At 34.4% G+C, this 24,058-nt stretch overlaps 1 protein-coding gene across 1 annotated transcript; it reads right to left on the bottom strand.

The window, feature by feature from the left end:
• Window positions 1-6,512: 6,512 nt before the first annotated feature.
• On the bottom strand, window positions 6,513-23,838 carry LOC129921833 (uncharacterized). The gene is made up of 8 exons (XM_056004960.1): window positions 23,586-23,838; window positions 19,343-19,423; window positions 18,537-18,591; window positions 17,796-17,866; window positions 16,846-16,896; window positions 14,247-14,282; window positions 8,902-8,942; window positions 6,513-8,759 (listed from the first exon to the last, which is right to left on the bottom strand). The coding sequence occupies exons 1-8, from the start codon at window positions 23,806-23,808 to the stop codon at window positions 8,736-8,738; spliced, it is 582 nt and encodes a 193-aa protein (XP_055860935.1). The 5' UTR covers window positions 23,809-23,838; the 3' UTR covers window positions 6,513-8,735.
• Window positions 23,839-24,058: the final 220 nt, after the last annotated feature.

Here is a 24,058-nt window from a genome sequence, read left to right as displayed (position 1 = left end):
TTTGAATTGTTGTACATCGTTTTGCAATTTCTTGGACAGTGTTGCATTATTTTTTTAATATAAACTTTTAGAAGAATAAATACAACTTTATATCAATGTTTGAAATGGCACGCTCATATTTAAGAAAGAATGATTGACAAATAAAGATAAAGTAAAAGATGGCCGTCAGAAGATAAGTTATCAGCGGCATGATCATAACTATTCTAATCTTTGTCATCTCTCAAAAGGCTTACTCTCTTCTACCAAACATTGGTCTTTGAGGATAATTAATAAACGAAGAGTGGCGCGATCTTTAGTATTGTAATTGTATTTTTTATCTCAGAGAAGACTTCTCCTACTTTCCATTCATTAACACAGTGCCAGACGGGAAAGGAAGACCTGGTGCATTGTAACGAACGTTTTATTTTTTCAACACTAAACCTAAAGGTGAAGTTCAAATTCTAAGAAGAAGTCGATTTCTAGGAAAGAACTGAATCACAATAAAAATTGATCAATAGTCAATGCAGCATTTTTTTTAATTCTCACCAAACCTATGCCACTGTATTTACCAAGCAGGGGTCTAATCAATGAGGCCGATGGGATAGAACTGCGTAAACCATTGTCATCAATTCTTTTCTTTTCTTCCATATATTTTAAAAACGGTGTAGAACTTTATAAATGAAATGAAGTGGTAAGACGTTAAGTGCTGTTTAGTTGAACTTCGTTACCGACTGGTGCAGTTTTTAAAACCTGTTTTCAAACGATTGAGATGTAAACACACAGATGTAACTATTTGGATTAGTGATTACACTTGATATAGCATTTGTTACTATCTGCCGTTTAAAGGAAGTGCTTTTTTTCGCTGTTTGTTTGTTTTTAAGTCTGTCACATTTAGTATGAAAGAGTGATAGCGCTATAGTGAAAGGTGCCTTAGAAATACTTAAAAATAAAGTAAATTAAACACAATAGTTATTTTCCCAGAACATTAATTTTTGTTTTGAATAGGAATTATATATAAAAAAATATACTCTTTAAAAAAACATTTTAATAAAAAATAAGTGATTATTTTTTATTAAAATTGACAATTTTGTGTAAGTAACTGAGAGCACAATGTTTGAACATCTATTATCATACAATATTGTCTTATGAATGAAATAACAATATTTAAATAATATATAAAATAAAATATATAAAATATTTAAATAATTTTTAATGTATTCATTTCTTGTGTACATCAACTTGATTGTACAATGTATGTGGTATAACAAAACATGTTCAAACTTTTTACCAGACAGAGAGACAGAGAGACAGAGCGATAGAGAGACAGAGCGACAGAGACACAGAGACATAGAGACAGAGAGACAGAGACACAGGGATAGTAAATTTAAGTTTTGTTTAAAAAAAAAGACTAAAAAAGCTTATATAAGTAAAACAGAAACAACTGTACATTTAAAGCGAAATCTATCAGTACAATAACATGTAATTAATATCGGATTAACATAATAATTACAAAGAAATAGTTGATTTTTTCATGATTTTTAAATTGATTTATGCTTTGTTATGTACAATAAAAATCTTAAATTTCCAATGGATCCGAGAATGGATGTGAGAGAAAAAATGAACACTAAATTTGGTACAAACAGACAGACAGACAGACATTACATTTGAAAAAATAAATGAAAGACGACTATTTTCAAATTCAATTTTCCCAGCATTGAACTTGAGATGTTATAGAAGGATCCTAGTCATAGGCGTAGCCAGGATTTTTTTCGGGGGGGGGGGGGGTTTGGGGGGGGGGGATTTTTTTTTCTTCCCCCCCCCCCCGAGAATTTTTTTTTTTATGTATGTATGTGTGTGTGTACATAACTTTTATTACATTCTGACCCTTCATTCTTTCGGAAGACGTTTATTGTGACCTAGAATAGGCTCTTCCATGAGTTAGTGGAAAAATTGTAGATTCCCCGCCATTACTAGCAATGGGGTCTGGGGGAGCGCTAGGAGCTAAGCACTATTTCTGATATTGAAAACCATCAAAATGCATATTCTGAGGTATCTACAGTGCATTTTCCTGCTATTAAAAAGTTTTATTTCAAAAACCTAATGTGATATTCTTACTGACTAAGACCCTCCCGCGCCGTTCGGCGCATTTGCTGTTAAGCTGTTTCCATAAAATTGTAGATTCCCCGCCATTTAATAGCAAGGGGCCTGGGGGGAACGCTATAAGCTCCTCCAGCGCGGGGCGAAGCCCCGCGGCCAAGCACTATTTCTGGTATTGAAAGCCAACAAAATGCATATTCTGAGGTATCTACACTGCATCCTGCTATTAAAAAGTTTTATTTCAAAAACCTAATGTGCTATTCTTACTGCGCCGTTCGGAGCATTTGACGTCAAGCTGTTTCCATAAAAATCTGTCACTCGTAATGTCTGAAGCCTCTTCCCACCTGCCATGAGGACCTCCATAAATGAGTGGCGTCAAGTTGTACTAGGATATCATTGCAACTCTTCTTATGCGTAATTTATTTTGTCGAAGAACAAGTCCAGCAAACCTCATGCATCGCTCTCTCACAATCTTACTAATAGGTCGACTCCCAGTTCGGCATAGGATTTCCTTGATATAGACCCGATCTCTATAACTGACTCCTAAAATCTGTCTTAGCCATCTTTGTAAAGCCACATTTTGTGTTTTTCAATTTCGGCAGATGACTATTCACTGCAGTTTATCAATGGAGCCCTGCCACTGGTAAAAATGTGTAATCTCTCTTGAATACGCTCTTGGAATTAAGTGACTGTAGTTTGCTTTAGATTTTATATCGAAAAGAGAAGTTTTATCGTCAAAATCATCTATTGGGGGTTTTCCACCTCAAAATGCTCTGTAGGGGGATCTTAAACTCAAAACTATTTGGAGGAGTTTTAAATTTAAAAAAAAAAGCCATCTGTAGAAGAGGGGTTTAAACTCAAAACCCCCGATTGGATTGGCTACGCTCAAATAATTTTAGTGTGTAATTTGCTTTTTTTTTATATTGAAGAGGTATTTTTAGCATCAAACCCCTCTGAATGGGGGTTTAAACTCAAAACCCCTTTTGGCAACGCTCATAGCATTTTGAGTCCGTAATTTGCTTTTTTTCTTACACTGAAGATGTATTTTTTACCCTTAACCCCCCCTGGCGGGGGGTTTAAACTACAAACCCCTTCATAACATTTTGAGTGTGTAATTAGCTTTTTTTTTATATTGAAGAGGGGGTTTATCGTAAATTTTAGAGGGGGTTTTAAAATCAAAATCTTCCTTAACTGTACTCTTGGAATTAGTGGATTTTCGTTTGCATTTTTTTTGTTTTGTTTTATAGAAGAGGGGGAGTTAACTGCGAAACCCCCAGGAAGAGGGTTTAAAACTCAAAACCCCTGGTAGGGGGTTTTAAACTCAAAACCCCTGGTAGGGGGTTTTAAACTCGAACCCATCTGGTAGGGGTTATAAACTCGAACCCCCTGGTAGGGGTTTTTAAACTCGAACCCCCCTGGTAGGCGGTTTTAAACTCAGAACCCCTGTTAGGGGTTTTTAAACTCAAAACCCCTTTGGTTGTGCTGGGGCAAGTGATGGTTTAGTATTAAAAACTCACCTAAAATAAACAAAATCAAAGCAAAAAATCAGTCATTAAATTCCGGCTCCCCCCCCTTAGGGGGGAGGATTCATTTCGACCCCCCCTGGATACGCCCATGATCCTAGTTATCATATAAAAGACTGAATCACATATGAGATTAGAAACATAATATTAATGGCAATTAGACCCCAAAAGACCAACTAACCAATGTAAAAAAAAAGAAAAAGACATGAACTAAATATGTATGACGATATCATAATGGCTGGGAAGAGATTTGACAAAATACAATTAAAAAGTATAATTTCTGTACTGTTGTAACCCTGCCTTGCACCAGTGCTTGAGATGCGCAATGTCAGGGGCAGGTATGGCAAGAGTGATTGTGTTATTTCTTTGTACTATTTAAGTATGAAAGAGTTATATCCCTTTGTTCATTACTCCTCTTCTCCCCCCCCCCCAGGCATGAATGTGAACAGTATACACGTGATGTATTTAAATGGGAGTTTCCGTTGGTTGATAGAGTGAATCGGTAGTTCGTTAGTTGTATTATGTTCCTGGACTGGTGTTTGTTTATTAATATTTATTTGAGCTCTATTGGATATTAAATATTGTTATATTCCTGGAAATTTGGAGTTGGAGTTGATGTGTATCTAGTGGAAACTGTTCTTATTCGAGTAACTAAACAAGTATTGATAAGTGTAATTGAGTATTCGTACCCCCTAACGAGCAAAGTCAAGAAACACACTAACCAAGTCCAGCCAAGCTTAAGTAAACCCTGTCACGCACTAGCGCACTGTTGAACGTAAACAGGAAGACACTAGGATGGAGAGAAGAACAGTGCATCAGGGATTGTGAAGAGTCTGAATGTTTGGGAAACTAAGAGGCCAACTTTTGTGCTGCCTGAAGGTTGTAGTAGTGACCTTGAGTGAAGCGGGAAAGGCTGTCGGTTGTCCACATTCGGGCTAAGTAACAAAGGACTGGTATACTTAGTAATAAGACTCTTAGGAAGCTGAAGGATGTTATGTGTTTGCCCTAGTGAATAAACACAACTATTTATTTCCTGTTAAACCAGGGGTTCTCAGCCTGTGGATCGCGACACCCTTGGGAGTCGCATGACGATTTGCCGGTGGGTGGCCTAAGACCATAGAAAATATACATTTTTTGTTGATTCTAACGTATAAAACATAACAATGTAGAATGTGTTCCCATTCGAAGTTTGACTATTTTGTTGTTGTTGTTATTCAACGATAGACAACTTAATCAGAATGATTTTAAACTTGTAATTGTCGCAGCATATATAGTCTTTAACAGTTTAAATTGATGTAAATGAATGCGGAATCATAAATATTTTTTATTGCAACCTCATGACGAAAGTGAAAAGTGATTGTAGTTTAAAGGTTATCGTTTAATATTCCGTGAATTAAAGCAAAATATTTTCAGAATTGAATAACCCATAAGATTGGTTCTACCATAGAAAACTTCAAAGGCACATTAATTATTTTTAACTGATTAGTACTTTATTAGTACAAGAATATATTTAAAAATCACAGTATGTCATTTGTAACTAAGGGCTGTAAGCAGAATCTATGTAACTTAGATAACTGCAAAGTTAGTTTGGTATTCAGCATCCGAACTTTGCCGACATGGAGACCAAGTAGTTTAAAAGTTAATGATCTAAAAGTCGAGTTTCTCTTTTTCAAACCCATTAAAATGACTGCAACACGAAATGTATAACAGAAAGTTGATTCTACAGGGAGCAAATGCAACAAGCTCGATAAGTCTGGACAAAATCCGATTCTTCTGAATTAAACTTTAAATAGACCAGGGCTGGCGAACTTATGTCACGCGTGTCCAAGGTGGCACGCGAAACTATTTTGTGTAGCACGGACGACGATGGTATTAAAAAATGTGTTGTTTTATTTAAAATCATGGATATCTCAAATTACAATAATTAATAACGTTCAATTATTTCCGAGAACTGTAAATAATATTGAAGAAGCGCTAGTGGATCATATTCCATATATTTTTTTTTCATATGACTGTGTTTCATTTGGGGAGCATAGGGCATAATAATTTTTTTTTCAAGACAAATCTCGTATCTCCTTGGCTTCCGCCATTTTGTTGATACTGAAAACGTGTCGGTCTTACATCGATTGCTAGCGTCGCCATCAATAATTTTTTATCAGAATAATTACCATAACATGTCATTCTCAAAAATAAAAAAAAATTATACTTTTTAAAATAGAAAATAGGGTGCTCTCATTTATAAACAACAACCATTTAAATTTTCTGTCAAACAATACAGGAACCAAGCGCGAGCATGTTACTCTGCCTCATTGTGGCGCTCGCGTGGAAACGACCATTGGAGGAAGTGGTTAGGCTAAATATGTAGCAAAATAAAACTCCCGTGGGGATGCACACCGTTAGACGAGAGTCCACCCATTGCACGGCGCGGAGTTGTTAAAGAGTCCCCACAAACCTGTCACAAATTGATGCGACGTTCCTCAAGGAACCGTTGCATAAATGGCGAGTCCCCAACGGTTACCCTGGTATAACGAAGGAAAATGGCGGAGGTTCCCGGTGCACTCGGACCTTGGCCATGTCCAGCCCATGCGTTGGGGGCCAGATGCATCGGAAATAGCGATGCTTTACATAGGCATTGACTTGGGTCTCTTCCAGACAGAACTGTGTGTTCACACAGGTTTTTTTGTTTACTGTTTGACGCTCAAACAGTTTAGAGCTCGAAGAGCCATTGGCTCAGCTCTTAAGACGATCAAACGGAACTAAGCGAGACATAACACACACGATATTCTTGACTGCCATAATTCCCATCCGTTTAGAGTGACATAGAAAAAAAATAGCAGATAATTTAAAGAAAAAAAAAACTATTATTTTTATTTAAAAGATGTATATTTTTGTATATTTGCATTACAAAGAAAAAATATTTTCAGACACTTTTCATGTAGTATTGAAATAATAAATAATAATAATGTCTTCCAAAAAACAAAAAGAATGAGTGCAATGTTTCACATAACTACGAATGCATATTTTCGAGCATTTTGTGCAGAGAGCAAGAGTTTTTTTTTTTGTTTTTTTTTTAATCTGGCTAATCAACAAAGTTTTGGTTCAGAATTTAATATCAACTAAAACATCAAATAACATCATGTTTGGATGGTCTCACATCCTTTAGCTGTTGCCTAGTTACCATGATTTAGAGATGCTGCAGTCATAGAGCCACAATTGAGTACTTCAATTTTTTAAATTCCATTTTCATTTTCTATCAAACAATATAGTAATTAAGCGCGACGTGACACTCGTGATATTCTAGACAGCTATAATTCCCATCCGTTGAAAGTCACATAGATAAAAATTAATAAATAATTTAAAGTACAAAATAATAATAATTATTATTATTATTATTATTATTTAAAAGATGCTTATTTTTGTATACTTGAATTACAAAGAAAAAATATTTTCAGACACTTTTCAAGTTTTATGAAAGACAAAGACCCAATGTATGTGTATAGTGCAATGTAACAAATCTTGAAAGCACATGACACTAATATAATCAGTAGCTTTAAATAAATATTAAAAAAAAAAAGAAATGTGTTCCATATACATAACAAAGAACATATATTACCAATTATATAAAATATTTTTTTTTCTTTCAAACTAGTATAAACAATAACAGCTGTCTCTATGATGAAATAGATTGAACTGTCCTGTGGCTGAGAATTTATTTAAAAACTTCTTGGTGAATCATACATGTAGATTTCGAGGCTTAGAATATAATATTTCACTTTATTTATTTAGCATGACACATTAAGTCTTTCTGAAAGACTCAAACTACTTGGAAGATACAGTTCAGGCAAATAAAAATGTATTTAAATAAATTTTAAAACGCAAGTTAGATACACATTAATTTAATTGATTATAAAAACATTAAAAACATTTTCAGAGAAATAAAAATACTTTTTAAAAAATCATATTATAAATGTAAACACACACACACATTAAGCTAAAAAGATGATCGTCCCAGAGCTTCAATTTGCCTATGAGTACTCGCTACCAGTTCCCTATTAGCATGAGCTACAGCTCGTATCAACAATTATACTTATGTTGTAGTTCCGTTTGCTCTAGCTATAAAACTAGAAAAATTAGAATAAAAAAAAGAAGCGAAGAGAATGTATGATCCATTCATCTCGTAAAGAAATTATCACTAAACTGAGTTAAGCAGATAGCCGTGAATGATCTCCGCCAAACATGATAGACCTTGAGTAGCAGGCTATAAAATAGCGTGTCTCTTCCACATCTATAGATAGACGCTTGTTGAATGCTATTGGCATTTTTCGCAGTTTTCCTGTCGTGGAATAATTTGCTACAAAAATGTGCTACAAAAATGTGCTATAAAAATGTGCTGATAAATTTTGTTACAAAAAATGTGCTATAAAAAATATACTACAAAATTGAGCCTCTAGCAAAGAATGTTTTTTTTCAACTTTTCTGTATTAATCTAAGATTAAAATAAAGCCCAAGACAGGAGGGAATAGAATTTGAAGGAATTTACTTGATGCCTAGCAAACAATCGTTCTGTCTTTGACGCATGTGAAAAATACGAAAACCACAGATTGAATTGCGTTGCCTTGTAAAATACATTTCTTTTGAATCATCTTCTTAATCGTAGGACAGGTAGACTAACTTGGTGGCCTGGTCGTACGGTTTGCGCACAGGACTGTCGTTTGGATTTATCGATGGTCCCGGGTTGAAACCCTGCCCGCTCCCACCTCCCGTCGTTCTACGGGAGGTTTGGACTAGGAAGCAAACTATCTTCAACTCTGAAGGAACATCCGAAACGTGTAATTCATTTTACAACTTCAATTTATATAAAAAAAGAAAACAAAAACATTTTAAATTGCCATACTTAAGTAAAAAACTTCTATGCTACACAATGTTTAAGATTACATTTAATTTAATATTTAAATATTAGAAAGATTTTTAGACATTATACAAATAAATTGAAAATAATTTATACCATATGATATAGTTGTATAATGATCTACATCTTATTACATCTTATTACATCTTATTATATACACAGACAGTTAAATGATTTTAATTATGTTAAATATTTAAACTTGCATATTCTCTTTTTATGTCCTCTTTTTAATGCAAATGCTTTAACATAGGCTGGGAAAAGTAATCACAAATCTTTCTTTGTTTTCATCGTCAATTGGGTTACACATTGAATTCTTTTAAATTTAAAATGCAACAAAACTTAATTAAATTAATAAATCTTTTTAACATAATTTATTTACTAGACAATACTTACCGCCACCGCTAATACTGGCTCCTTGTAGAATTTTCTGATTTCTAAAAAATAAATAGTTATATATATAACTTATGTGATGATATAAATGGGGGTATGTGTGTGGTCAATGGACACAAATTGCCCAGACCCAGCCTTAGAGGAGCGGTCAACCGTGTCAAGTGCCAACGGTTAACCGAGATGAAGTTTCAGACATCATAGAGGATGTTTCTCTTCTTTGTGAGAAATTAGTGGGAGTGACTACTGATACAGCCAGAAGATAGATGTCATAGAGAACTGGCAGCAAGAGTAATTAGAAAAATTGTCAAGTCAAACGGAACCTATGTGGCAAGGTGTTGAATCAGGACCATATAATAAGTTAAGCACTACATTTTATACTTTTTCAAGCGTTAAACAAAAAAAATCTAAGAATTGTCTGACTCCGAGTTCGATCATAAAAACTGTTTTTATTTTCCAGTGAAGTGCGCTGGTTAAGCAGAGGAAAGGTTCTTAAACCTTATTTCAATATGAGACATGAAAATGAAATTTTTATGACGAAGAATGGAAATTTAGTATCTCAACTTAATGACTTTCTCAGAATTGTGGGATTGGGATTTTTAATTTAACATAATATCATATCTAAATGAACTCAACAACAGACTACAAGCAAATAAAGATTTAGTGCTCCGACACAATGTCTCATCAATGCAGCGAGATTTTCAGAAATTGGTTTCGGAAAAAATTCTTTGTCGCAGCTAGTTAGTTTTATAGTAACACTAGCATGACATTACCCGCGGCCTGCTGGTCTAAGTTTGTGTTTAATAATCTAGTGGATTGGATTTAGATGTATGTTAAACTTAGCTAATGATCCTTTCAAGTTTTTTCTCTTTTGCGCTACCAAAATAAAATTAGTTTTGCGAAAATGGGCTTAACGATTGCTTTGAATATATATTTAGATGACTATTTAGTGTGAGTTTCATTTTACGTTGTAAAGTTATTTTATTATAGATTTGGTCGTATTTTATAGTTATAAATTAGATTATTTGTTATTTGTTTTCTATAGGGCTTTAGGTTTCAGTGTTTTAGTGTTGGTGTTACCTTTGGGTTTTTTGTTCTGGTATTACCCTCATCATTGATAATCATTCTTCTTGGTAGGAAGATCTTTGTATTACCCTGAACGTCCTTTTATAAAGTGAACTAAACTTGTTACATAGATGGATCTTTGGGACACTGGAATGTTGTTGACGTCAATGTTATCAAACAACATACTAGATCTAGAAGGTGGTTAGTTTTAATACTATTGAAGTATTAATTGAACTGAGCTTATGAATTATTAACTTTACATTATGTCACATGTATATGTATGCGTATGTACTTTTCATTCACATTATTCATTTGTCATGTTATTGTACAAATATCTTTGAATTAAATTTATAGTTAAATTGTAATCATCATACACCAGGTAGATGTGCACAAACTGCCAAGGAAATGGCCAACTACAAACTACAGATCCTGGGAATGAGTGAAGTTCGATGGAACACATTCGGTGAAACAAGACTGCAATCAGGAGAAACCCTTCTCTTCTCTGGAAAGGAAAAAGAAGATGACTTACATGAAAATGTTGTAGCACTACTACTAAACAAGGAAGCTTTCAAAAGTCTTTTAGAATGGGAACCAGTTTCAGAACGAATAATTAGATCCAAATTTTTGTCTAAGTTCAAAAATGTTCACATCATTATGTGCTATGCTCCCACCAACCTTGCAAGTGATACTGAAAAAATACATTCTATGACCAACTGCAAAGTATAGTTGACAAAATACCTACAAGAGATGTTTTGATCGTCATGGGAGACTTGAATGCCAAAGTGGGAAGTGACAACAGAGAGAGAGAGAAAAGTATGGGCACCCATGGACTTGGCACCATAAACGAAAATGGAGAAATGTTTGCAGACTTCTGCACATTTAATGAATTAGTGATAGGAGGCAGCATTTTCCCCCACAAAAAATGCCACAAAGTGACATGGGTTTCACCAGACAATAAAACAGAGAATCAAATCGACCACATTACCATACGGCGGAACTGGAGAAGCACATTACTAGATGTACGAAACAGAAGAGGAGCAGATATTGGCTCAGACCACCACCTAGTTGTTGCCAAACTAAAAATGAAGCTGGCCAGCAATAAAACAGAAAGAAACAAAAGGAAAAGATTTGACCTAGACAAGCTCAACAACACACAGATTAAAAAGGAATTCCAACTATCCCTTCAAAATAGATTTGCTGTGCTACAACTAGATGAGTAGAAACAAAGCGTCGATAAATCTTGGCAAAATTTCAAAGAAATTATTACTGAAACAAGCAATGAAGTACTAAGCCTTAACCCTAAGAAGAAAAAACAGTGGATTAGTGACGAGACATGGAAATTAATCGAAGAAAGGAAATGCGCTAAACAGGCAGTTAACCTAGCAAAAACAAGAAACCACAAGCAACAATCAAAACAAGACTACCAAGCAGTTTCACAGAAAGTCACCAAAATGCTTAGACAAGACAAACGATCATTTTACAATAATCTGGCAGAACAGGCAGAAGAAGCAGCAGGTAAAGGAGATATAAAACAACTATACAAAATCACCAAACTTCTCAGTACCAAAAAGGCTAATTGCAATGTTCCAGTCCGAAACAAATACGGAAAACTACTTTCTTCAATAAATGAACAACTTGAAAGATGGAAAGAATATTTTCAAGAAGTGCTCAATAGACCTAAACCACGAAATCCACCAGATCTAAATGCAGGACCAACACTAGACATAAACATGGAAGAAATAACAAAAGAAGATATAAGGAATGCACTCAAACAAATGAAGACAGGTAAAGCAGCTGGAATTGACAACATACCACCCGAAGTCCTAAAAGAAGGAGGAAGTGAAATAGTTGATCAAATGCACAAACTATTCAACAAAATTTGGTTAACAGAAACACCTCCGGGTGAGTGGAAAAAGGGCTTGCTAATTAAAATACCAAAGAGTGGAGATCTATCACAATGTGAGAAATGGCGAGGCATCACTTTGCTGTCAGTACCAAGCAAGATTTTTAGCAGAATCCTACTAAACAGAATAAAGGGAGCATGTGATGAACACCTAAGGGAAGAACAGGCCGGATTCAGAAAAGGGAGATCTTGTGCTGACCAAATAGCTACACTCAGGATAATTGTAGAACAATGTGTCGAATGGCAATCTCCTCTCTATGCAACTTTTGTTGACTTTGAAAAAGCTTTTGATAGTGTCGACAGAGAATCTATCTGGACTGTAATGAGACATTATGGGATCCCCAATAAAATAATAACCATAATCAAGAACCTTTATGATGGTTTCACCTGCCAAGTAACCCACTGTGGCAAGCTGTCAGAGGAATTTCCAGTCACAACAGGAGTCAAACAGGGATGTCTTCTTTCACCACTCCTGTTCCTTCTAGTACTGGATTGGGTCACAAAAGAAGCCTACTCTAACGCAGGGAAAGGAATCCAATGGACTCTCACACAAAAGCTGGAAGATCTGGAATTCGCTGATGACATAGCCCTATTATCACACAGACTACAGGATATGCAAGAAAAGGTCACAGCTTTAAGCAAAGTAGGAAAAAGAGTAGGCCTCAAAATAAACCACCAAAAAACTAAAGTACTTAAAGTAAACAATAAACAAAGTGGAGACATAGTATTGGATTCTCAGACAATAGACCAAGTAGAAAATTTTATATACCTTGGGAGTGTAGTCAGTATATCAGGTGGAACAGATGAAGACATTAAACGCCGTATAAATCTAGCACGTCAGACATTTACACAGCTAAAACCAACCTGGAAATCTCCTTACATCTCAAACAAGACTAAACTAAGAATCTTTAATTCTAATGTCAAGGCTGTCCTACTGTATGGTTCTGAAACATGGAGAACAACTGAAGCCACAACAACAAAAAAATACAGACCTTCATCAACAGATGCCTGAGAAATATCCTAAAAATACACTGGTATGACAAAGTAGAAAACACCAAACTGTGGGAGATGAGTGGACAGAAAAATATAGAAGTGCAGATCTTAGAGAGGAAGTGGAGATGGATTGGTCACACCCTTAGAAAAGATACCAGCAACAGAGCTAGGCAGGCCATAGAGTGGAACCCCCAAGGAACAAGACGCAGAGGAAGACCAAAAAGAACATGGCGACGCAGTGTACTTGAAGAAGCAGAGAAGACCGGGAAGAGCTGGGACACCTTCAAAAAGCTAGCAAGAGACCGTGGAGAGTGGCGTGTTTATGTCGAGGCCCTATGTTCCATGAGGAACTCAAAGGAATGATGATGATGATCATACACATCGTTTATTAATTTACGTAAAACTGGGTGTGTATGGTGTGCTTGTTAGGCTAAGCCTTGGAACTGATAGAGTTATAAAGTAAAAAAGAAATTAAACTTAATTTTAACACACACACACACACTGCCATAATTATTACATTCTAATACCCATAAAACTTAATACTAATTAATAAGTAATCAAAGTCCTGACATTCCAACTTTCATGAAATAGTGTAAATATAATAACCACGGGTTTCTACAAAAATATTCTTTTTTTTTTTTTTTTTTGTATTTTTTCTTCTATGTGACCCGTGAATCGCGTGTCGGAAATAAAGATGACCCTCAATTCGAAGAAATTTGGGAATTAGTTGTTTTTTTTTTATTTAATGATTTTTGAATGGAACATTACTGCACGTTCATCGCTCTTACCTAATTATAACATTGAACCAAACCCGAACTTAAGATTTGACAGAACCGAACCCGAACTTTACATCTGATAGAACTGAACCCGAACTTTAGATCTGATAGAACCGACCCTTAACAATACTCATCGTTAAACTGAACCAAACTCGAATTAAATCTGACCGAACCGAAACCGAACATTAAAAGTTAGGTTTGATACCTATCTCTAAGATGTATTCATTCACGATCTAGTAATTTTATCGCCAAACTTAGTTCTTCTACAGACGATATGTAGTTTCTTTACAAATAAAATGTATTCCTGTATAGTGGCGATATGTAGTTCTTGTTTCTTTTACAGTCAAAATGTAGCTATTCTGCAGTAAAAATGTAGCTATTCTGCAGTAAATACGTTGCTCATCTACAGATGATTAGTTGGTTTTCTACAAACAGAACATATTGTCAAAACGTAGTTCGCATATACAGGATTCAGTTCTTGTACAGACAAAATATATCACTTCCACATACAGACACCACATGTAGTTCTTGTACAGACAACATAGAGCGCATCTAGTCAAATTTTGAAACATTTCTTTTTTATAACTGTAAAAAAATAAATTAAAAATATTTACCATTCAATTTCTGCTTAGAGATGTAAGCGCGATATGCTGTCATAAAAGAAAAAAACATATTTGTTTAAAAAAAAGTTTTGAGAATTTAACACATTTTTAAACATACACTCATATACATTCAACATAAATATAAATATATATATCAAGAGAGCTCTTATACACAAAGAAAGTTTTTTAAAAAATTAAATGGCCTAAAATGACATATTTAACATAAAATTCAATTTTAACATAGTGTCACTATATTTATATAACATCTGAACTTTTAGTTATGGTGGCATCCATTCTGTAACCTTAGTCTATTTAAAGCGGACAAGTAACCTATATAAATATTTCCTAATTAAATTGGATTGCTATTTCGGAAGGAAACGCAATTTATTCAGTTTATCAAATGTGCATCTTTCGGCTTCAGTAAAGGTTACTAGAAAAGCCAATAAGGTCAACTTAAAGGGAAATGTCATACTCAAATCAACAAGTGTCTGTGAATAAACATTTCAATAAACCTCGACAGTTATAACAAAAGAATGTGAAATACTTTCTGGTCTCATGCGACAATGAACAAAATACATGTAGTACTAAGAATGGTAGCGAAGAAAAAAAAAACTATACTAGAATAAGATTTCTTACAGATTAGGATTTTGTTTTCTTCACTAATCAGGATTTGATCCTTTACAGAAGATGTTTTTATTTTGGAGTAGGGTTCGAATCTTACACAGAGGCCGATTTGATTCATTTACAGTGGGGAATTCAATTTTTTTTTTACAGATGAGGAATTAAATTGTTTGGCTGAGAAGAATTTAATTGTTTGGCTGAGGAGGATTTAATTGTTTGGCTGAAGAGGATTCAATTGTTTGGCTGAAGAGGATTCAATTGTTTGGCTGAGGAGAATTCAATTGTTTGGCTGAGAAGAATTTAATTGTTTGGCTGAAGAGGATTCAATTGTTTGGCTGAGGAGAATTCAATTGTTTGGCTGAGGAGAATTCAATTGTTTGGCTGAGAAGAATTTAATTGTTTGGCTGAGGAGAATTCAATTGTTTGGCTGAGAAGAATTTAATTGTTTGGCTGAGGAGGATTTAATTATTTGGCTGAGGAGGATTCAATTGTTTGGCTGAGAAGAATTTAATTGTTTGGCTAAAGAGGATTTAATTGTTTGGCTGAGGAGAATTTAATTGTTTGGCTGAAGAGGATTCAATTGTTTGGCTGAAGAGAATTCAATTGTTTGGCTGAGGAGAATTCAATTGTTTGGCTGAGAAGAATTTAATTGTTTGGCTGAGGAGGATTTAATTATTTGGCTGAGGAGGATTCAATTGTTTGGCTGAGAAGAATTTAATTGTTTGGCTAAAGAGGATTTAATTGTTTGGCTGGGTAGAATTTAATTGTTTGGCTGAGGAGGATTTAATTGTTTGGCTGAGGAGAATGTAATTGTTTGGCTAAAGAGGATTTAATTGTTTGGTTGAAGAGATTTTAATTGTTTGGCTGAGGAGGATTTAATTATTGACTGAGGAGGATTCAATTGTTTGGCTGAGAAGAATTTAATTGTTTGGCTAAAGAGGATTTAATTGTTTGGCTAAGGAGGATTCAATTGTTTGGCTGAGGAGGATTTAATTGTTTGGCTAAAGAGGATTTAATTGTTTGGCTAAGGAGGATTCAATTGTTTGGCTAAGGAGGATTCAATTGTTTGGCTAAAGAGGATTTAATTGTTTGGCTGGGGAGGATTCAATTGTTTGGCTAAGGAGGATTCAATTGTTTGGCTGAGGATGATTTAATTGTTTGGCTTAGGAGGATTTAATTGTTTGGCTAAGGAGGATTCAATTGTTTGGCTAAGGAGGATTCAATTGTTTGGCTGAGGAGGATTTAATTGTTTGGCTAAGGAGGATTCAATTGTTTGGCTGAGGAGGATTTAATTGTTTGGCTAAAGAGGATTCAATTGTTTGGCTAAGAAGGATTCAATTGTTTGGCTAAAGAGGATTTAATTGTTTGGCTGGGGAGGATTCAATTGTTTTGCTAAGGAGGATTCGATTGTTTGGCTAAGGAGGATTCAATTGTTTGGCTGAGGAGGATTTAATTGTTTGGCTAAGGAGGATTCAATTGTTTGGCTAAGGAGGATTCAATTGTTTGGCTGAGGAGGATTTAATTGTTTGGCTAAGGAGGATTCAATTGTTTGGCTGAGGAGGATTTAATTGTTTGGCTGGGGAGGATTCAATTGTTTGGTTGAGGAGAATTCAATACTTTCAAACATTCCCTTATTCTTTGTTCTACATCATAGTTTCTCAAACTGTGTTCGCGAGACCTGAATATGTGTTTCATGAACTACTGAAATAATGAACTAGTTAGCCACCGCAGGAAGGAATCTATTTAAAAATAATATGCAAAGTGTGCCGTTAAATAGTAAAACATGCGAAGTGTTCCATTTAAGAAAAAGTTTGAGAAACATTGTTCAACATGAAGCGGAATAAAAATGATGGTTTCATTAGATTTTAATGGAGTTCTTTGTTTTGAGTTGAAAAAAAAAACAAACGAAATGTCACTATCCATCCAGGAGAGTTCCAAATACGTATTTAGTTTCTACATAAACAAAAAGGCTCTAAGTAAGAACATTTACCTCTTTGAAAGTATTCGAACTGTTTCTTTTTAGAATAACGTGACACACAACCTAGAGAGAAAAACAATTCACATATAAAAACAAAATTACAAAGAGAGTTTGTGTTATCATACAAATACTGAGGCGGCCTCCATCGGATCCGCCCATTAGCAAGGAATATTCAAGACGTGATTTTGTTGTCATTGTACAGTGTAATAATATTTCAAAATATCATTTGGCGTTGCAAAAAAAAAATGTTTACATGTTTTGCTTGTTCCTTCAAAGTTGAAGATAATTTATTTTTTAGTCCAAACCTCCAGCTGGACGACGGCGGATAGTAGAGAAAAGGGTATGAACCCAGGACCATCAAGACAATCAGTCAAGCGCATACTGCACGACCAGGCGATGCTGTTAACTTAATAAAAAACTAATAGCCTATTAATAATAAAGTGATGTTTTGACATTTGGACATGATAACTACCGTTTTAGTATAACATTTCAGAAGAGCGATTTTACATCATATTTTGGCATTTATTTATAATTGAAAAAGAAAAAAACATGTATCTACTTCTTACTTCGACTGCTTAATGCCCCAGCACGTTTACCAACAGAGCTATTGGCATTTTCATTTAAATGGATCTAGAATGTAAAACTAGAAGATTTTGATGCTGAGCTGTGAGCTCTTTTGCAGACTGTGCGAAGGAAAAAAAGTGTGCTGTTTTTTTTAGTTGTTCAGCACTGCCGTACAGGGTGTTGGTTAAGTTGGGCTGTAGTGGTAGTAGTGTCTGCCCAAGGTGGACTAGGAACAGACATTCAAAGAGAATATGGTTAACGGTTTCATTAGAGTGGGCGCAGTGTCAAAAAAAGGGTAGGTGAGTTGGTTTTATTTATTTAAGATTGTAATTTAGTTGGAAAATTCTAGATTTCTTTATATATAATTTTATTTTTTTGAAACATTTCAAAAGGTTTACCTTTCAAGTTTCGTTTCAATACTCGTACTCCTTTAACAACCCATCTATCTGATCCGGAGTAGTTAGACCGTCTGTATTTTAAAAAAATGTAAATATAATCAATATCTATAAAGTGAGGTGTGTCCTAATGTCTAATTTGAGTGCTTCTGGAGAAATTTAGTTTGCCTAGTTTTCTTTATTAGTCATATAGAAAAAAATGATATTATTATAGGTATTAAAGTAATGATTAAAAGTCCATAACTGAATTGATGAATTTAAAACATTACACAAGTAAAGTATAGAAACAAAAGAACAGGAATTCGTCTAATGTTGACCACATTGTGTTTTTTTAATATTAACCTTTCCGCCAATCTATAATAACAAAATACGCACTGATTCGATATATGAGGGGCTTGATATAAAGGTCATATGTTTATGTGGCCCAGGAGTAACCAGGGAATATAGGAAGTGAAGTAAAACAAAGATAGTAAAGGTCAATGTTATTCATTATAAAATTAACTGTTAATTAACTACAATGCAATTCAGTTATAGGAAATATATTTTTTTTTTAGTTTGAGTAATCATCAATAACAACTATTCTATTACTTTGGAGGGTTTAATTAGCTGCTATAGATGTGTTTTGAAAATCAAAGGACTGCAAAATTCTTGACCTTAAATAAGTATAATTCTCAACCAAAGTCAGTACTATTGGCATAGCTAGCAAATGAAGACATTTCGAAAATAAATTTAAAATATACTTACGTAACATAGAAACGCCTTTTAGCGGAACAGTTATATCTTTCATTTAGAATTGAATCTGTTATAGAAAAAAATTCCACGATATATACATACATATATACATATATATATATATATATATATATAGAGAGAGATAGATAGAGAGATAGATAGATAGATAGATAGATAGATAGATAGATAGATAGATAGATAGATAGATAGATAGATAGATAGATAGATAGAGATAGGTATAGATATATATTTATAGATAGAGATATATATTTATAGATAGAGATATATATAAATTAAATATATTGAATATGCATATTAAAAAAAAAACATAATTTTATTTTAAATTAATAATCTTAGAATAATTTGTTATACAATTTGCCTGTTCAAAATAAAGGCATATTTTTATGAACTTGTATTTAATAGTGTTTTTTTTAAAGCAGATTAATTAATAATTAATTAACAAAGCTATCTTTTCACGCTAGTAGTATATAAGAATTCCAGATGGAGCTATCCTGTTTACTAGCTCTTGCCTGAATAACTTGCCCAGTGGGCAGCCGAACATTCCGGGCTCACATAGTTCTTATCAGCCACATGAGGAGGCACAAAACCCCAGTACATAGTCCTCAGCCTCCTGGATGACAAAGTTGTCATCATCGAACCTCAATGGACGAACTATGTAGAAGAACACGTCCATCTAATATAAATAGCCAATCTTTCAGATTCTAAAATATGTGTGTCTTGTATATGTCTTTGTAACACAGAAGTATGCTAAACCAAGGCTATTGTAAAAGTGAAATAAAAAAATATTAAAATCTTACTTGCAGTTGTTGAAACTGGTGTAACAGAAATACGGCCCTTCAATGGCTTATATATTTCTCCAAAAAATTTCTTCACTGATTCTAACATTAATGAAAATTTAAAAACATGTTTAAGGCAGCCATATTCTATAAAATATATTAAAGAAAAGTGAAGTAAGTGAAAGTGCTGGTATTTAAACATTTAAAATTGAAAAATGAATACAGTAAGTGTCCTGGAAAACAATGATACCTCGTATAACCCAAATAAAATATGTATATTTTTTCCCCCTCAAAACTACATGCTGCACTGTAATCTAAACTTCAACCTTAGATTTTTACAATATTCTTATACTCCACCCCAAGCTGTGTTAAGGGAGAGCTTCATACGCCAGATCGAGTGACGTCAGAAATGCCTAATGTGCCCTGTGGTTGCATCTAGATTTAATATTGTAGGTACTGGCGTTTACAAACAATAATACAATACACAATATATTAAAGAAAAGTCGATTAATTTGTTGACATATTCCGGTGTTAATTTAAAATTTTACAGGAAATTATTACGAGATAATATAAACAAAATGTCAATGACGCTAATTGAACGTAGTTTCCTATTTTAAAAACTTAATCTAGACATTCAACAATATCCCAATGCTTGGCAATTGATCTTCAAATGAAATCTTTTAATTACCGCTAGTTAGTTTAGCTTTTGTATTTAAATAAGTTATAAAGTTATTTAATAAAGTTTTAAGCCATAGAGTAACATTTTTTTGCTTGATCTATACTGGCATATTCTGTATGCTATTAATGGAGAAGCTTATTTAAAAAGTATGCAATGCTATAAAAATAAAAAAACAATAACATAGCTATCAATACTTCCTTTATTGTGTACATTCAATGCACTCAAAGCTAGCACACATATATGTGTGTGTGTGTGTGCTGGGGAGAGGAGACTTGGGATTGTTCGGTGGCTAAGCAGTTGTGTAAACGATGCAAGGTAAGTGGCATTGTTGTAACCTGTCTTGGATACGCAAGACAAGTTCAGAATACCTGAACTGAAACAAACGTGTTTTAGTAGTGAGTTAGATTTTGTTCAAAATACTATTATGCATATCATATACTTTTTAAACAAAGATTTAATGCTGCAGGGGTAAACGACTGTTTAGAAAATACGAAAAACATGCATATATAAAAACTTTGAAAACCAAAGATCATTACTTTTCTAAGACAGAATGCGACTTCCCTTAGAGCTTAAAAAAAGAGTTACGTACACACAAATCTATAGAATATATATATATATAGCATGGGCGTAGCCAGGATTTTTTTTCGGGGAGGGTTTTAGGGGGGGGGGAGAATCCCCCCCCCGCCCCCCGCGGAAAAAAAAAAAATATATATATATATATATATATATATATGTCTGTGTGTGTGTACATAATTAATCTTTATTACATTCTGACCCTTTCGGAAGACGTTTATTGTTTATTGTAGACTACCCACCCTTGCTAGCAAGGGGGTCTGGGGGAGTTGGCAGCGCTTCCCCAGCGCGGGGCGGAGCCCCGCCGCCGAGCACTATTTCTAGTATTGAAAGCCAACAAAATGCATATTCTGAGATATCTACAGTGCATTATCTTGCTATTAAAAAGTTTTATTTCAAAAACTGACTTAGACCCTCTCGCGCCGTTCGGCGCATTTTCCGGTAAGATGTTTCCGCAACTCTTATTTTGCGTAATTCTTTTTGTGTGAGAACATGTCCCGCAAAACCTCATGCGACGCTCTGTCACAACCTTACTAAGGATTCGACTCCCAGTTCGGCATGTGATTTCTTTGATTTAGACCCGATCTCTATGACTGACTCCTAAAATCTGTCTTAGCCATCTTTGTTAAGACACATTTAATGATTTTTCAATTTCGGCAGAAAACTTTCAACTTTATTCATGGAGCCCAAACCACTGGTAGAAATTTGTAAACTTTCTTGACTACGCTCTTGGAATTACATGCCTGTATTTCGCTTTAGATTTTATATCGAAAAGGAAAGTTTTTTCGTCAAATCATCTGTTGAGGGATTTTAAACTAAGGAATCTCGAGTTTTTTTGTTTTGTTTTTAATTCAAAACCCCATTTAGCTACGATCTTTGAATTTGGTGACTGTAGTTTGCTATAAAATAATATTGAAGAGAGAGGTTTTCAACTCTAAACGCTCTGTAGGGGAATTTTAAACTCAAAACCATCTGGAGGGGTTTTAAACTTTAAAGAATAAGCCATCTGGAGGAGGGGGATTGAAACTCAAAACCCCTTTGGCTACGCTCATAGATTTTATAGTGTGTAATTTGCTTTTTTTATATTGAAGAGGTACTTTTTAGCTGGAGGGAGGGGGGGGGGGTTAAACTCAAAACCCATTTGGCTACGCTCATAGAATTTTGAGTATCTAATTTGCTTTTTTTATATTGAAGATGGGGTTTATCGTAAATTTTGGAGGGGGTTTTAAAATCAAAATCTTCGTAAACTGTGCTGTTGGAATTTGGGGATTGTTGTTTGCGTTTTTTTTGGGGTTTTTTTTATAGAAGAGGGGGATTTAACTGCAAGAACCTCTGGTAGGGGGTTTAAAATTCAAAACCCCCTGCAGGGGGTTTTAAACTCAAAGCCTCCTGGTAGAGGGATTTGTATCTCAAAACCCCCTGATAGGGTTTTTTTAAATCTCAAAACCCCCTGGTAGGGGGATTTAAACTCAAAACCCCCTGGTAGAGGGTCTTTAACTCAAAACTGCCTCTACTATGCTGTGGTAGGTGATGATTTAGTATTAAAATCTCACCTAAAATAAACAAAATGAAAGCAAAAATTAGTCACTTAATTCCGTTCCCCCCCCCCCGCAGGGGGTGGGATTTCATTTCGGGGGGGGGGGGTTTGAACCTCAAGAACCCCCCCCCCCTGGCTACGCCCATGATATATAGGTATGTAAATCAATCAATCGCGGATAAGAATTTGTTTCCGGTTACCAGTATATTTATAATAAATATTTAAGTCTATGCATAAAAACACAATAACTAATCATATATTGGCAAATTTAATTTATTTTCCTCCCTAGTTCCATAATAAATCAATCTTTATACGTATTTGTATGAGTATTTTCTTTATTAATGTACGAAATAAAAACGATGACGTTTTATGAAATGTATTTTAATGCTTGCAATAATTTAATAGTGAGTACTCTTTTCATAGCCTTCACGGAGCACTAAGGTCCAAAATGTTTGTTGGGACGCTGGGAGAGCGTGTACATATTTGTGCTCGAGTCCATTTGATAAGTAGCCAAGCCACTCTTGTCACTCAACCACACACCATATACCTTATGTCAAGAATGATACATAAAGTATGATAAATAAAATATTTCATAATAGTACTTTTCTTTAAAGTGGCTTAATTTTAAAAACAACAACATCAGAAGTATATATACATTTAAACACACATTATGAATATTTTTGTAATTGATGGTTGAAAAATGTGTTACTAGGTGACACGATTTTTGTTAACCAATAAAGTTGATAAAAGTTTCAATGAAGCATTTAGTTTGGCCCATTGTTACAATACGTTGTGAGGTAATAGACACAGATGTCATTTATAAATATGTTAGGTTAAGTCTTCTTTTCAAAGGAAATGGCTAACTAATTCCAGTTTAGATAGCTTATCTTATCTTATCTTATATGATACAGATGTTACTTTAAAAAAGAAGATGATTACGTCCTACGCGTCATACATTTAGTCACTGGTTTTCCTGGCTAGCTCAGGCAACCCATTCCATGCTCTAATAGCTCTAGGGAAGAAAGAGCATTTGTACCAATTTGTCCTACCATATGGAACAAGGAATGTGCCTTTATCTGAATGGAATCTTCTAAGTCTATTGTTCTGTACCAAAACAAAAGAAAATGGCCATAACACAGCTTCTCTACGCCTTACTTGTTCACACTTAACATGATATATAGCTCGCGTTCTTTTGGTTTAGCTATAAACCTAGGGAAAAAATGGAAGTCATGTTCTAGAAAACACCCAAATAAATCTAGTAAGCACCAAGGTCAACGCGAATAGACACTCCTTTAACGTGGTAGACGAATGTACATTCGAAACATGTAAAATAATACAAAAGATACAATTCCTCTGAGTTTTTACAATAATCAATCATATTGTTGTTTTCTATTGTTCGTATTATTTAATTCAAATGTGTTCACTTCAAGTAAAAAGATGAACGAGTTTAGTAAAGGAAGACATACAATACTGACCAGTCTGGATTTCAATGTCGCGGTGTTCTGATGTCAATGTTTGAGTTTCTGCAATTTCGTATTTTGTGGATCCTGTGCTAGTTGCTTTGTCACAACTTTTTGTTGGTGATGGTTGAGTTTCAATGTGGCGATATACTGTTGCTTTTTCTTGAGGTTCGTCGCCATTTAAGTTAGGCGCGGATGTTATTGGGCTTAAATGAAATAAATGAATAAATGAATACATATATAACTATATTAAATCAGTTGTACTCTCTCTCTGTCTCTCTCTCTCGCTCTCTCTCTGTCTCTCTCTCTCTCTCGCTCTCTCTCTCTCTCTTACTACCATTGTTCTCATCTCATTACAAAGCACAGTTAACATCCATAATGTAGTCTTAAAATGCTATGAAAATAACAGTGAAAGAATACAATTTAATAACCAAAAAAGTTTTACAATAAAAAATAAGGAATATAAAATATAAAATTGGAAAGAGAGA

This window comes from Biomphalaria glabrata, chromosome 11 (assembly GCF_947242115.1).
Source record: "Biomphalaria glabrata chromosome 11, xgBioGlab47.1, whole genome shotgun sequence".
Lineage (NCBI taxonomy): Eukaryota > Metazoa > Mollusca > Gastropoda > Planorbidae > Biomphalaria > Biomphalaria glabrata.
The sequence above is the reverse complement of the archived record's forward strand: the minus strand, read 5'-3'. Positions and strand labels throughout refer to the sequence as shown.

Coding starts and splice junctions, on each gene's coding strand:
- LOC129921833 (XM_056004960.1), bottom strand. CDS start 23,808: ATGTATTCATTTATTCATTTATTTCATTTAAGCCCAATAACATCCGCG. Junction 8,943..14,246: donor CTCTAAGCAGAAATTGAATG/GTAAATATTTTT, acceptor TTTATTTTTTAG/AAATCAGAAAATTCTACAAG. Junction 8,760..8,901: donor AGCCAGTATTAGCGGTGGCG/GTAAGTATTGTC, acceptor TACTTTTCCCAG/CCTATGTTAAAGCATTTGCA.